The sequence below is a fragment of the Orussus abietinus genome, unplaced genomic scaffold (genome assembly GCF_000612105.2).
Source record: "Orussus abietinus isolate OABI.00-Male unplaced genomic scaffold, Oabi_2.0 scaffold138, whole genome shotgun sequence".
NCBI classification, from domain to species: domain Eukaryota; kingdom Metazoa; phylum Arthropoda; class Insecta; order Hymenoptera; family Orussidae; genus Orussus; species Orussus abietinus.
The window spans coordinates 139195-156102 of NW_019394314.1; the positions used below are offsets into that span (position 1 = coordinate 139195).

At 38.1% G+C, this 16908-nt stretch overlaps 1 protein-coding gene across 4 annotated transcripts in view; it reads left to right on the forward strand.

Annotated features, from left to right (window-relative positions):
- The first annotated feature begins 449 nt into the window (after window positions 1-449).
- Window positions 450-16908, forward strand: part of LOC105700415 (esterase FE4) — a 35435-nt gene continuing 18976 nt past the window's right edge. The window contains exons 1-8 of one of the 4 annotated variants that reach the window (XM_012426239.2): window positions 450-782; window positions 11438-11563; window positions 11671-11715; window positions 11927-11971; window positions 12082-12126; window positions 15440-15484; window positions 16405-16443; window positions 16576-16617. In XM_012426239.2, coding sequence (XP_012281662.1) covers window positions 558-782; window positions 11438-11563; window positions 11671-11715; window positions 11927-11971; window positions 12082-12126; window positions 15440-15484; window positions 16405-16443; window positions 16576-16617 — 612 coding nt within the window. In that variant the 5' untranslated portion in view covers window positions 450-557. The remainder of the gene's footprint in view (window positions 783-11437; window positions 11564-11670; window positions 11716-11926; window positions 11972-12081; window positions 12127-15439; window positions 15485-16404; window positions 16444-16575; window positions 16618-16908) is intronic. The other 3 variants (XM_023431737.1, XM_023431736.1, XM_023431738.1) reach the window with 3 other exon arrangements.

The following is a 16908-nucleotide window of genomic DNA, read 5'->3' on the forward strand; positions in this document are numbered from 1 at the left end:
ATAATTAATGATATCTAATAATTTTCCTCGAAATTGAAATCAATCAGACATCAGTAATTAATCAAATTGGATGGAGAACAACGCAATGTTCGAAAGAAGATTTCAAAATCAGGGACTATAAATATAATGCAAGTGAACTGCACGAGAAAGATCTCTTAAATGTACAATATTTTGTTGTCTAGTCTTGCAATTATAATCGACATTTTTGAACATTTAATTATTTTTTTAAGTACACTGCAAATTTAGAACGTTGAAAACGGACATGGTTGGACCCGCGATATACCTCATTTATTCCATTTAGTTGCGAATATTTTCAAATGCATATATCTCTGAATTAACTTCCAACAACTTCGGCAATCTCTGGTGCATTTGCGTCAGATTTGCATCTATTGTTCTTGGAAAGAAAATGCGTTTCTGCAACTTCGTCCTTCGTTCTTTCAATATATGCAGCCGCGCGTAGAACCAACGGGCTAGTACTTACCGAAACTACTTGACTCAACTTCGGGATACGAAAATTATAAACAACCAAATATACCGCAGTATCTCTGTCTGCAGAAATGAGTGCAGCATTATTGACTTTGTTATTGTGTGCCGTTGCTAAAGCAACGGAAGAACAACCTTCGGCGACGCCGGTTCAAGTAGAAACTCCCTCGGGATCTGTTATTGGATCATGTTCGGAAGCAAAAGATGGTCAGGGATTACAGGATGAGACGGTCAGCAGTGTTTGTGCTTTCCAAGGTCTTAGGTACGCGCAACCACCTGTCGGCGAGTACAGATTTCAGGTGAGTTATCGTGTAACAATTGTACGATTCCCTAGTAGCATAGAATAATTTCTTTGTAATCTTTGCTAAATATCTCAAGCGACAGATTTTTTAAGATTTCTTGTAGATTTCATTCGAAGATGTATGAAATATTTGTTGAAAATCTCAATGACATATTTAGTTTCAATCATTTATAAACGTATAGAGAAATTATATTTTTTAACTTACTAACATAATAAAAATACATTTCTTACTTCAGGACTATTATCGGACACGTCATTTGGTATCAAAAAACACGAGTTTTTGTAATATTTTCGTTCCGCTATTTCATTATGGGAACAAAACGTGTGATTTTGATTTGAAATATTTTTAAAACGTTTATAATGTATTCGGCAGATAATTTTTAAAAAATACTTGTATTAAAACGAAACGAAATGTTTTGTATGTCTGGTATAGAAATGTTATGAAAACACGTGGAGGTAATATTATATAAATATTATAGAGATAATATTCTAAAGTAAACGTTTTGCAAATATTTCAAATGTCTGGTAAATATTTGCAAAATGTACGATATTCGTTAAATATATAGAAAATATAGGATAAATATTTTGATAAAAATAATGATGTATTGTTTGTACGTAAGTTAAACATGCAACGAGTCCTAGATTTTTTTTAATGATATAAAGTTAATATTTTTATTTAATAAAGAAGTGGTTACATAATATTAACATTATATTATTGGTAATGCGTCTTACTGTACGCTTTTCTTAAAATTAGTGGGTATTAAAAAATAAACAATTTGAATGTAGCAGTACTCTTACGATGAAGTGCTTATTTTGCTGATATTCAATTTTCTAATAATCTAATAATCGGATGTTAGAGTTTAAAAGGCGTTTAAAAAATTAGGATGCTTATATTGTTTGGAAACTTTCTTCTGAAGTACAACATTGTATCAATGATGCGTGTATGTACCTATTTTTAAAATTTTAAAAATATTTCAAACGGTTCACTAGTAAAAATGCATCTTAACAATTTTCAAAACTGTTTTTCAATTTACAAATTCCGCTTTATTTTTCTTACTACACATCGTTTTGAATGGCAGTAAAATTATTTACAAGTAAAACTTTACTTTTAAGTTATACCTTCTCAATTATTTAACAATATATTTCATTTATGTTAGTAAATTATTTTCAATGCAATGTTGAATGCATACTACACCGTTTAAAATAGAAAAATACTAAAATACTGTCAGATTTGTATTCCTAATTCAATTATAGTTTAGAAGATAGAATAGGTGAATCTTATTTCTAAATGTTTCTCACTCTTGCAATACTCGTTGCCTCTCACTAATGTTTTTCGAGTGAGGAGGAGCGGGATTTGAGCGAGTGAGCCTGTTACAGTGAAACACCGAAATCTGAATAATGTCGACTTTCACCGGTGAATGTCAACATTCACATAGTCGCTTCGTGTATGTCCGAAATATTTGCTGAATACCCTTATTTCTGACTTACACCGGTAAATGTTGACATTCACCGGTGTGTGATTGTCGACACACACTGGAGAGGGTCCGAATGTACAACAATGTAATGAAATATTCGATCTTTCACCGACGTATTTGGTATGTGTTGATATTCACCGGTGAAAGTCGACATTCTCCAATTTCGGTCATTCACGGTAACAAGCCTATCAAACCCATCGTTACCCGGACTATGGGTAGTTTCCCTTCTGGTCCCAATCTCCAATCTTGGAATTTCTCTCTCGCACCCTGCCAGGACAGAAGCGCGGGACGAGCCCAGTGAACACTGTTATATAACTGTTGGGTAAATGTTACGTTTTCGAAACTAACATGTTATGCAGCATAAAAGTAACATGGAAGTTAGATGTTAGATATTATTTCCCACTCAGTAAGATAACGTGTTTTGTAACATGTTATATTAATGTTATAATTTCACCTTAATATTACCTTAAAATAATGTTAATTTTTCATACATTTAATTAAAAAAATCACGCAATTTTATCCAAAATTATATAATTTTTTATTTTTTATTATTTTTTGGTACTTGGCAATAGTTAGTTATTAAATGACAGATCGGACTTTCAATGAAATTATGTAATGATAAACTATCTGATTTTACTTAGAGACTATTATGATTTCATTCGACTAGCAAACAACGACTGATAATGTATATGCGCGTATGAATTAAAGTGACATTTGTTCATACGAGTAGTAAACAAAATATGACATATATTAATCTTATGACATTTGACGATGAATTATGACAATGATGATGACGACGATGTAATAAAATAGGTGACAGCCAACAATACAGTTCTATTTCGTTACAAATATGTGCTGCATATATACAGTAATATCAGGACAGTAACAAATGTTATGTAACCTGTTACCTCCATGTTACATAACTGTTAAGTTACTGCATTGTAACAAATGTCATGTAACTAGTTAGCTCTATGCTACGTAACTGTTAGGTTATTACATTGTAACAAACGTTATGTTATTTGTTAGTTTTAAGTTACGTAAATGTTTGGTTTTTACATTGTAACAAACGTTATGTTATTTGTTAGTTTTAAGTTACGTAACTTTTAGGTTTGGTGTTAAGTGGGAGGAGAGGCGACAAACGCTTATTTATGTTTGAATCAAGATATCGAAGGGTTTGCGTTGAATTAAATATAAAAATATGGGTAACAGATAACATAGTAGAATAATATGCTTAGGTTTCTAATGGTGTCAAATTTATTATCCCAATTAGTATAATTAATATTATTTAAGAAATAATATATTTTTGATGGCTATAAATGGACTTACGCCACTTTCAAAGTCAATGAAATGACGTTTTCGATTCTTAAGAAAGCACAAATCCATAGGAAAAGTAAATTTTCCTTGAAATAAAAATAAATGTATACACTTTTATGTTATAAAATCAAAAAAATATTCAACTCATATTCTTTGTTAAATAATTTTTACGTTAAAATTGATATTGTTTTATTAATTATTATTCAGTCTTCTCCAGTTTGGGTATGCGGGGGGGATTTAAAATAACTATGATGTGCAGGTGTTATATAGTGTATAAATTCATTAAGTCCTTGTATTTTAGGTTTGTGAGTGGTTTCTGAGTTTTTTTGTAGAGTGGTGCCAACTTGATATTATTAAAGTTTTTCGGTCTTCCCCGTTGCGGTGATAAATCCAATGTTTTGAATGGTGCATCCTCGTTAGTTGTCGTTTTGTAGAATAACTTATGTGGATCGCTTCTCAAAAATCTCATCTAACATATTTTGAACCAATTTACTTTTTCACTGTCAGTTTTTATTTTTACATTGAAATTCATACTCGAAGATTTACAAGTTTTCTCTTGGGATATTTTAATATATTCAATATTCTTATAGTTTTTTGCAATTTAATTTGTTATAAACAAATTATTAACAAATTGCTGAAAATTACAATGGCATATCCGGAGACCTGTATGAATCCGTTAGCGGATCGAAAGTGAAATTTGAAATTAAATTGTTTATAACAAATTCATTGCACATTGATAATTCAACTGCTATTTCGATAATTAAACATAAAGCTGTGATCTCATAATTTTATTGCATATTTTCCATATCTATTTGATGCTCTCACAATGGGACTTACGCCACTTTCAAAATAAACTTTTTCATCACTTCATTAACCCAGCAAATTTTCGTGTTACAAAATCTTAATGATTTTAAATATATTAGTAACAAGTTGCTTCGGAATGAAAAGATTATGTAAAAATGTAACTATAAAGGTAGCTAACTCGATATCTTTTGAAAAATGGACTTACGCCACTTTCAAAATATACGGCTCATATATAATAGTTCACCTAATAACAATAGTTTTCCGGGCAAATACGTAAAAATAATTTGAATTTAATAAAAGTATATCAAAAATGATGTAAATAAAATAATTGTCTTAATTAACTCAACAACATTACTCTTTAACGCGCCTTTGATACATATTTTCTGAAGCCTTTAGTTATGAAGCGTCACTGTAGTGGCCCCCTTAATTCCCATGTATTCAAAGCAACAAATGAAAATCGTGATTATATAAAATATTATCACTCCGCAGCTGGGCTATTCGTACAGATGGTATATCTCTACGTCCGACTCCGTCGTAGGTAAAGAGTAAATTGCATACCTGTAAAGAAACAATTGGCGAGAGGCTGATGAGCTCGGTCCTGATGCTCTTGGCCGCCGAGGCTTCCTCGACGGCTTCTTTCTTCCCGGTCAGGGCGACGAGCGGTAGCGCGCGCGCGAGCGCGACCTCCGAGAGGTCGCCGATGTTGACACTCCGGCCTAGCGACCGGAGCCTCGCTACGCGATACAGAAATTTGGCGAGCCCTCGATCATCTCGCCAAGTATTCATTCCGAATATTTGCGAGTGCTCGAGAGTACCCCTGGGAACTCAAAAAAACGAATGGATGACCCCTTACAGGAAATTGGGAAGAGTTCCCGCGGATCGCTAAATTAGGCTGCAACAAAATACTAAACCTAAATTGGTTATTAATTAGGCATGCTTTCCCTCTCCCTCGGGTCGGTGACCGTCGGACCTCGGACCCTGCAACTAAAGAATGCAAAAAAAAAATATTGGCCGAAATTTGGGGCCGCCGTGGGGTGGCAAAAATATACCACGTCACAATATATATATGTCAGTAACGGGACGTGCCAGCTCATGTTACACTTGAGTATTCAAAGTGATACTAGCATCAAAAAGGGTATAGATGAATTTCAATTTATCGACCTCGATAAAATTTATCAGCGTCTTTCATACCATCTTAACCTTGCGACCTATGCCATTCCCTGGGCGCCACCAGAAGCAAGTGCCAGCTGGAACCCCAACAAACCGTCAGCAGCAGGTCAACATGGCCACTTAGTGTCCAGTTACCTGTCGATCTATAGGAAATATTAATAGTTTACTAAAGAGCTTCTAAATTTAGTTAAAATAACCAATCACTCACTCGCCTTCATTAGTTTACCAACCGGACATGATCTTACCGTGACAAGCCCCAATTATGCTGAATGAACAGCCACTTGTCAAATCAGAGCCGCCGTATCTTAACAATCGTTGAATAATGACTCAGCATCATCACTCATGGGTTCTTAAAGAGTTGAAGGGCCATGATGTATGATTTAACCCATGCCAATTACTTGAAACATAAAAAGGGATGAGTGGACGACAGAAAGAACGTTCACTCGAAAAGTCCAAGGCACTCTGTCTAGACCATCCATCCAGACCACCGTGCCATTAAGGCACCACCTGGAAAAAGTATCAATTCTATTAATTACCCAGCAAAATGGGGAACGAATTATAAAATGTATACCTTAAATCTCTGACACTTCTTCGGAACATCGGAGGAAGGGTGACGATTCACTTCCACGATGCATTGATGGCATGGGCACTGATTCCATTGCATTCAAGAGTGGCCCCCCAGGGCTCAGGAAAATCTGTATCAGTATAAAGAGATTAATAAGATAAAAGAAAAACAAATAAGAAAATTACACTTATCATGTATACATAAAAGAGCCGGAAAATTTTCCCATCCTTGGGTCACCTTGAGTCCCGCGCCGATCTGTAGAGCATAGTTCGCGTCATCTCCAAGCGCACGGCACCCCCTGGAAAGTATAATTAATCCTTTCCACGCGAGAGGTGACTCTCAGTCACCACTTGGTCCGATGCAGCAACTCAAGAGGTGACTCTCGGTCACCATTTAGTTTGATGCGGAAACCCGATCGGCAACAATGTATATACCAGGTGTATAAGCTTAAATCCGCTGTTTGCTCATAGATTGCGTTAATGAGCATATTAAGTTACTATAGATACGCCATACTTTTGTTTTGTATGAGTTTGACATCTGCCAACAGTAATCAGTGCACATCATCAGCAATTTCATACAACAACATACATTATTCCTTTGGTAATCATGTCTAGTTTTTGCCAGAAAAAGAGCATATGCGGAAGCTCTGCTTTTCTACTTCAATTTGAAGAAATCGGCTGCTGAATCGCATTGAATGCTTGTGGAGGTCTATGGCGACAGTGCTTAATCGGAAACAACGTGCAGAGATTGGTTTCGTCGATTCAAAGATGGCAATTTTGACCTGAGCGACAAGAAGCGTGAAGATCGGCCAAGGAAGATTGAGGACCATCAATTGCAGGCTCTTTTGGACGAGGACGATACCCAATCGTAAAAAATGCTTGCCGAGCAATTGGATGTTACTCAACCAGCCATTTCCATGCGCCTACGTGCTATGGGAAAGGTTGAAAAGATCGGAAAATGGGTACCGCATGATTTGACCGATAGGTAGATGGAGCGACGTCAAAACACATGCGAAGTCTTGCTCGCCAGACAAAAAAGGAAGTCGATCCTTTATCAGATTGTAACGCGATGAAAAGTGGATATTTTTCGAGAATCCTAAACGCAAGAAATCGTGGATTGATCCCGGCCAACCATCAAAATCGTCCGCAAGACCAAATCGCTTCGGACGTTAAACGATGCTGTGGGTTTGGTGGGATCAGCAGGGTATCGTCCACTATGAGCTGTTGAAACCTGGTGAAACTGTCAACGCCCATAGCTACCACCAATAACTAATCAAATTGCCCCGTGCTCTGCGTGAAACAAGGCCGGATTATCAGCAAAGACATGACAGACTGATTTTCCTCCAAGACAACTGACCATCGCACGCGTCAAAAATGGTCCGAAACTACTTGGAGGCACTCATCTGGGGGGTGCTACCCCGTGCCGTTTATTCACCAGACCTGGCCCCTTCTGGCTCCCACCTGTTTTCGTCGATGGGCCACGCGCTCGCTGAGCAACACTTCGATTCTTACGAAGACGTCCGACAATAACTTGATGAGTGGTTTGCCTCGAAAGAGAAGAAATTTTTTTCGCGTGGTATCCACAAATTGCCCGAGAGATGGGACAAATGTACAGCTAGCGAGGGCCAATACTTTGAATAAATTATTTTTTCACTTTTCATGAAAAAAAAACATGTGTTTTTCTGACTGAAAAACAGCGGATTTAAGCTTATACACTTGGTATATATTAATATTAGGAAAGAAACTCTAAGCAGCGCGTCTCGTGCTCCAAAACGCTGAAGCACACTCCTTCACATCTAGGAACACTCCGATTTAGAATAACAAAGCCCGCTCTGAAGGGCTCGCTCTCTAACCAGCGAAGCTTTGAACGTCTGAACTCGATCTACGAATTCAACTGTCTTAATTCTATAACCTGCGTGCGAGGCACCTGTATCTCTGGGTGAATAACCCCCTAAGTCGACGAGTCTACAATTCATTCCTGTAAACCACGAGCCATCTGCAATAAAGTATCTTTATTACTTTACTCGACGAGGTCTTTGGCTGGTTTCAACCATCTGGAAGCGAGTCTCTAAACGACCCACGAGGCCCGGCCCGATCGATGTCTTCAGGCAACCGTTATCGCTGCTCCTGAGCAAATGTTCCCGGACCTAATAGATGCCGGTTCATTAACGCCTGAAGCATTTCGCCAGTTAACACAACCGCATTGCGCGCACCGAGTCATATCGAAATCCAGATGATACCATACTCGACGGGCACGACAGCAGCTTTAGTTCGAGTCGTCGTTGGACCCCGCAATCACGCGCCTTCACGAAATATCGAAAAATATCCGGCTACGGGTGTGCGACCTGATTGTGCACGGCCACCGCCATTTCATTCAGCCATAGAGTTGCACCGAAGCTACACGCTCGCACGCGCTGTCAGTATCGGCCGTTCGACCGTATAGTTTAATCACGTGCTAGAATGGCCAACAGACAATATGGACGTTACCTAGCACATCTTCAGCATCCTGAGGCCCCTGTCGAGCGTTTAGAGCACCCTTGCAGACTTAATATCCAAAAATGATTAATTACTACATGTTTTTCCATAATGAATAATGCATTTAAAGGGGTTCTCTAAACTCTGAACTCTGTACACTTCATCGATGATTACCTCGCGGACCTACTGCCCTCTTCGGCCGCGAAATTCGTATTTGAAATAAGAACAATAAACTATTTTCGATTTCCTATTTTAAATATATTTTGAATCTATTTCCATTTGAAATTAAATACTTTCAGAGAAATGAGAATGTTAGGAAAAAATCGATCAGAATGATACATGTTCTATCAATTGATTCAACTCTTGAAAAAGATACACAATACGCATAACTGGAAATAGCCACTTTCGCAAAAACTAAAGAAATTAAATTATTTACTTGAATTTTAAATACAAATACAAGTCATAAAATTACGTGTCCGAATAAAGCATGGACAATGAAGGGTTAACGTTATGAGTAGAAGGCACAGTATCTTCAAGACGACAGTTCTCGCTGAGGAATCAATTCTTCTTTCTCTGTTCCAATTACTTCATCGCGGTCGTTGCAAAATGACAATCCGCTATCCGAGCCGCGGATTGAAGGGGCGACAAAGTTCGAGGGTGAACGACTCTAAGCGAGAACGCCGTCGGGAGACATAAGACCCACGAGAGAGCAACGGAGAACACCGCGCCCTCAGGGACGAGACCGTAGCCCGGGGTAGAAAGAGAGTCTTCCTTACCGGCGTGGAAACAATGACAATAATCTGCTCATCGGAAAACTGATATAGAGAACGTCACAGCAGGAGGTGGAAGGCTCGAGACTGGTGTTCTGAGACCGGTAGTGGAAGCCCGGGGCCTTTGCGACCCGTAGGAGTAAGAGGGATCGTCTCGTCTAGGACCCTCGAGCCCCGAGCCGGCCACGACGAAAGGAAGCCTATTCCTGGTCAGGGCCCGAAACCCGGCCGCATAAGTCTGTCCTTCAATTTATAAGGATAGCGCATCAAATAGTCTATCTCACTCGGACGCACGACCTCTAGGGTGGATATAGAGACACAAGTATGAAGTCCAATTATCCCACCGACCCTCCGTCCTCGTGCTACCGCCGAAATTGAGTGTCGATGGATTCGATTGCTATTCGGATGACATCGTTTTTGGGTGAAATTCCGAAAAACGCATGCCTCTGAGTAATTTGGAACTTCTAATGCTGACGTATCTTGAAGAGACTAACTTTCTTCATTGAGCTCCTGTAGTCGCAGGTGCGAAAAAAATTCACCGGCGCCTGGGCAGCCCGAAAATCATCTGAAAAAGACATCGATTCTTCACAAAAGCTTCAAACTCTGTATCTCCTCTGAAGTAAATCGCAACCACACGCTCAAGAGATCAATTTGAAGAGAACAATCTTCGTCGTCGAGATTCTGTGCTTGCAATTGCGAAAAAATTCACCGGAGGGCATGGCAGCCCGAAAACCGGCTGAAAAAGTCATGGAACCCTCACAAAAGCCTCATACCCTGTATTTGCTATCGCAATTGCGCGAGCCCCCACCAGAAATGTGTTGCGCTGCCACTGAGGGGTAGCAGGTGGCAAGTACGTTAGCCGTCCGCATCCTCCATCGGGGGGGCAGCACAGGACGCGATCATGCGACCCTGCCCGTGAGCAATCTCCCAACTCATCTCTGTACGGCATTGGAACGATTCTTCGACATGTGCCATCCATGATTATAATTATAATCTTATAATAGGAGCATACAACGAGATATGCGTCGGTTAACGGATTCCTTGCTGTTGCTTGCTCAGCGTGAGGCAGTCCGCAGTGTCGCAAGCAGTTATAATTTTAAACTTAATACTAACGAGGTAAATATAAAAACATTGGATCGCATAGATCACTGTGAGGCACTCGTGTTCGGAGCTATAATACGTCGACTTCGTTATTATTGTTCGCTTGCTAAAATAGAACACTGATCTAAACTGTCTTGTTCTATTTTAGTAATAGCATTTCCCTATAACTGAACCGAAATTGATCTCTACGATCGATTTAGAGTAGCTCGAAAAGCTCGCTGCAAATTCTCGAACACTTCGGTTTCTTCCGTTCCAAATTTTAACAGGACGTCTTTTTTGATAAGATCGTACAACGGTTTCGCCGCTATCGAAAAGTTTGGTAAAAAATGACTGAAATAAATCGCTAAACCAACGAATCCGTGAATCTTTTACGTCCTTCGCGAAACCGGGTAGTTTATAACAGACTTGACATCTTCCTTTCTGGGGAGCATACCGTTAACACTAAACCTACCGAAAATGTATAACCCCATTACCAAGAGCATTGAAAAACGGTAATTTGTTCCTGCTAGGTGGTGGTACGTTTAGTGTTAATTTAGTAGCTTAAATATATAATCTCCCTGCATGCAAAGAAATATTTGCTCAGCAGAAATTATAGCCGGTGCTTTCTGGCCGTCTCGAATACTTCCTGAAGAACTTCATATGCTTTTCGCGGGTATCCGTGACTACTAATCTGTCATCAAGATACTCTAGGACCTTGTCCTTGCGAACAAAATACATTCTGCCGTCAAATCGACGAGGTGTTTCTATGCGAAGCTGCCAAATCACCCCCTTGCAGGATTAGATTTGTAGGGTAATTTTATCCTTTAAAATCATTGTATAGCAGATATAAAAAATACACGTTCCTTAGAATTATATGAACTTTAAATGTACATAAGTAGAACAAAATCGGAGGGGGGCACCAAAATATCTATACTCTTAAGAAAGAAAACGTTTTTAACTTTTTTCGTCTTCATATTTTGATGATTATTTTTTATTTTTAGCAAGCTGTTCCTGTTTACCCTTGGATGAACGTTTTTGATGCAACTAAACAAGGACCATCGTGTTTTGATCATACTGGAACAAGTTCTTCGGAAGATTGTCTGCGACTAAACATTTACACAACGGAAGTAAACTTATAAATATATAAATACAGATCATTTTATGAAAGCATATTTTTGAAATATTGTTTTAACGAATGGATAAATCGAACTTCATAATTCTTTCATTGTTACAGCCACCTCCAGGGAGCCTTATTATGAGTCAAACTGCATATGTTGAGGTAGACAAATGCTTTTCAGTTATTACAATTAAAAAGTTCACTAGCCGTCATTTTATGAAAAAATGTTTCCAAGAAATTACTTGAACACGTTGACTGCCCAAACAAATGACGAGTGTACAATCGCGAGGCGGTTGCCGGTCACTGATGACCACCGTGTCAGTTAACGTGTTAACAGTGGAAATTCATCCTTTTAATACATTCATTGTTTCAGCAGCCTTCAGGGAACATTGTCTTGAGTCAAAATATATATGCAAGAGTAAGCAAATCTTTTGCAGTTTAAAATAAAATGATTAAATAATCGTTATTTAATCGACGTATATTTATAAAAATTGCAATATTAAGTGAATCATTCTGTCATTGTTACAGGAACCTCCTGGGAACCATGCAACAAATCAACATGTATATGCCCAGGTAGGCAAATATTTTTCGATAATAGTAATTAGAAATGTCGACTCTTTCTAGGCGTCATGCCGAGAATTATTTTTTAAAGATTACATTAATGAGTGGATAAATGGAGGCAAAGTTGGTTCTTTAATACCCGGTGTAAAACCCTGCAATACGAGGCCTAATCTTACAGGCGCATTAGCTGAAAGAGGAGATACGAGAAGATGTGAAGGATAGATTTCTTCAATGCTGATTAGTTAAGGCGAAGTGAAACACCCTTCTAATCAGTCGATTCAAATACAACACTTTTTATGAAGGGTATTAGACCAAACTGTCCGAAACATTGACACATAATTCCTGATCATCTAAGAATTGTCCTGACACATTCAAAATTTGGATTTTTCAAACAAAAATTTCAACTCAGCCCAGACCAGAACCAAAATGGCGTCGAGCTCTCATATTTCGATCAATATACAATTATCGAAGGCTCTGATATGAGAACCGGAAGGGTCAGGACAATTTTACGACAATTTAGAACACTCCGGTAATCGATAAACTCGCATTTGAACGGGATAAAGGCAAAAAAAGTGTTGTATGCGCTTCTATGCCAAAACGATGGGAATACGAGGTCTCGGAGTGAAAATTTAATTGACCTGGAGATCACAGATGGCGCAGGGGCTCCCTCTGCAGTCAATTAGGGCCCCAGAAAGCGTGAATCCAGAGAATTTCTGATGTTTTACTTCGATTTCTTTATAATTATTGTACGAAAACGACAGGTGGAGTATGCCATTTAGTATAATACCCAATATAATTAGACACAAATGTGATCATAAAACCGAACGTCAGCATCGTAGGTATTTAGAAAAATCTTTTTTGCCGACGTCGATCAAGTTCCTCGACTTGTTTCACGTCACCTTAAGGAAACAGCGAATGAAAAGAGGAATTTCTCATCTAGAGGTGAAAAAAAGCTCGTAGAAAGATGACGACCGCGACGATGACGACTGAATACGTTGAACGAGCAAAACCTGACGTCCCACGCCCAAACTTGAGGCGTTGAACTTAGTGGTATTTTATGCCTAGCCGATTTTCTTCATTCTGTGATATGTTATAGTACATGAAAAAACATTAGAGACGTATTTTTTTATACGTGTTAACTCGGCGATTTAAGGAGTGAAATGGACCCGCAAAGTTCACGCCCTAAAAACGTTTTTTTGTTATATCTCAAGAATTATTGGGAATTTTGTAACGAGATGAACGTCATATTATTCGCCATGTATAGACGATATTATAGGCTATCATTTTACCCCAAAGGATTACATCCTTTAAATTTTATAAAACAAGATAGCCATTTGTCGACAATATTTTCGATGTAAAAGATACAAAATTATGTCGATTTGAATCTAACCGATTCTGTTAGACAGAGCACAAAGAAACAAAATTTACGTCTCGGAATTTTTGCAAGAAACTCACTACATGGGCTAATTATTACTTAATATTTCTTATCGTCTTATAGTGATTCAAATGACTTCATCTCGATGTAGTCTTCACATCTCCATTTTAGAATGCTTAAGGTGAGAATTTGGTACTTTCCTTGTACGTAACGCTAGGTAGTCGTACAATGGGGTGCCTTGGATTTAAGGTTTTTATGGATTTATTAGTTTTTGGTTGTTTGAAACTCGGAAATGATATATAAATGTTATATGATATATGATACATGATGCATGACGCATAATGCATGATATATGATATATCATATATATAGGAAATCCAAGAGTTATTTAAAGTGAATTGAATCGTGGGGGAAAAGAAACATAAATCGTTCGGTTCGACGTTTAAATAAATTGCTACGACCATAGTGAAGCAATAAAGAAACGCGAAAGGAAGTTGCTTTCGACATTAACGTTGAAATACTGGGAATTTGAGAATTTTTATTGCTAAATGCGTGAAGTAGGATTCGTCGTGCCATATGTACACGTATCCGCGGAATATTCATCGAATACATTCGTCGAAAAGATAATTTTCATAATTAACACCTTTTATGATTGAAATTGATTCAGAAGTGGATTTTCATTATACAATTTAATTATGGTGAAGAAGACAGGAGTATGTAAAGCATGTTTCTAAAAACTTCACACCCTCACAATACTGCTTGTCTCTTAAGGGGAATTTACATGTTCCCAGTAACTCGTACGAGTCACTAAAGGTGAATTTACTCGGTGCCAGTAACTCGCACGAGTCACTAAAACCGAGTGCTTTATAAGATAGTAGCATTTACACAGTCTTCTAGTACTTGCTTAGCAGTAAGCAGGAAGTCATGTGCTAATACCCAAGGATGTCGAAAGGGCGACGCAATTTTAAACATTTTTCGAACGAAATGATTAAACGGTATTTGAACGTGTTGGGCGAAAAAATGTACTCAATTCTGTATTCCCTATTCTTGTCCTGCTATAGTTCTGAATTCCAGAGGCATTCTTCCCCTCGATACAATTCAACGAATGTCAACGTGGGGTCTTATGTCCACCTTTGGGGCATTTCAACCCAAAATTCAACAGAAAATTGCACAAAACTGTTTCAGTTTGCTATTGAAATTTGCAAGTCGCCCTAGAATAACACGTCTATGCGTGTCTGGTATACAAGACAGTAGAGTGAAACACTTAGTGGGGGTTATAATTCGCGCCAGTAAATAGGATTGCGTTCTGTTCACTCGACTCGCATTGGCACGTGAGCGAGTACTCCACTCCAGTACTGGAATAGCAGTTTACCAGTAGACGAGTAATACTCGGTTATAGTTTAGTTTTAGTTACTCGCACCGTGTAAATTTCCCTTTACTTATGTCTTTCGAGCGAGGAGGAGCGTGCACTGCACGGGCGAGCGTGGCAACTCAATCGTTACTCGCAGTCTGGCCAACTTACGAACTGTTGCCATCCGCTTACCCACCCATCCTTTCTCCTCCCCCCTTATTCTCCTCCCCATCGCTCTCTCTTTCCTCTCCCCACATCCTACACCGGCGACCCTCGCCCCTCTTCTGCCCCTTTCCTGCCTCTCTATCCCTCTCGCTACTTCTTTCCCCCTCTCTTTCCCTCATAACGTACCATATGAACCATCGAAGCACATGCTTTCGACTTGATCGCCTGTGAGCCTATGACTCTTTATGCCAATTTTACATTGGATGTAATAAGATCCGCTTTGCCTTCTTGGTACACAATATACTATTAGTTATTATAATAGAAAGTATGAAACCACAATTTTATCGACAATGATTTTATAAAGATTACTTTAGCCAGGTGATAAATGCACGTTTGAGTTAATAAACACTTTTTAAATTTGATCATTGTTGCAGCAGCCGCCAAATAGCTCTACGACAAATGAAATTGCAGATGCGCAGGTAAGTTAATATTTTTCAGTTATGTGTATTAAAAATGTCAACCAGTTGTTTTATCAAAAAAAAATATTTCCCGAACAGTACTTTAAACAACGGATAGATAGAGTTTTGTAATTTCGTTGTTGTTGCAGAAGTCTCAAGAGAATTGTATCGCGTATCGAAACGTATACGAACGGGTAGATAAATAGTTTAAAAAATATCTTAACACATTGTTGACCGGCTACGAGTTAACTCGTACCGGAACGATTAGCGTTGTCAAATTGACGGTCAACAATGTGTTAATACTACTAAGGTGACATCACCTTTTTTAAAGGTTTTATGAATGTTACATGTATATATAATTATACAGGGTGTAACAGAATTGGCTCGGTTTATCCGATGTTATCCTTGAAAAAAAGGAGTCGAAAAGTCTTGTACTATTTTTTCTTACACTACATTAATTTCCTGCAATAAATAATTCAAGCAAAGCCAATCAATTGCGTTGCCCAACAGATCGCATAGTGGAGAGGACGCCGAAAAGGTTTCGTTCGGCTGTCTGCGGAGTAGCAGCCTTACAGGCGTCCTCTTCCCTATACGATCCGCAGGAGAACGCAATTGATTGGTTGTGCTTCAATTAGTTATTGCAGGAAATTTCTGCACTGTAGAAAAAAATAGTATTGGACTTTTCGACTCCCTTCTCAACAAGGATAGCACCGTATAAACCGCGCCTACCAGTTCTGTTACACCTTGTATTATATATATGTGTATGTATTGTATGTATGTATGTATGTATGTATGTATGTACATATACTTGTACATACATACATATATACACACATGCAGGTGTATATATATAATGGTCCTTTCATATCAACTTAATATTTTCTAATGATTACCATAATCAGTTGATAAATTCAAATTTTATGCTTTCATCATTGTTGCAGAAACCTCTAGATAACAGAAGTCAAATTGCAGATAAAGAGGTACATCAGTATTTTTCAGTTATTTTAATTAGAAACATTACCAAATGAGGAGTCACCTTATAAAAAAAAAGTGTTCAAATAGTATATTACTGTTTGAGTAAATGCTATTTATTAACTTCGTCACTATTGCAGTCGTCTCCAGATGGCAGACCACGTCAAGAGACACATGCGCAAGTACATAAATATTCTTTAGTTACCTTAATGATTATTATCTGCCCCAGGAAAAATAGATATAAAATTAACGAAATCAGGAGGTAATTTGCGCAAGAAAATCTTATTCCCTTAGTTTCTTTTTAACATAGAAAGTAATTTCATGAAAGTCCTCATGTATAGAGTGTCGGGACAATTTTTTTTACTGGGGGTCAAAGGTCACGAGAATATGTTTTTTATAAGTACTTAAAAAATATATGCACCTACGAGAGAATGCCCGGATTAGACGATAAGGAGCACTACATTTTCTATAAC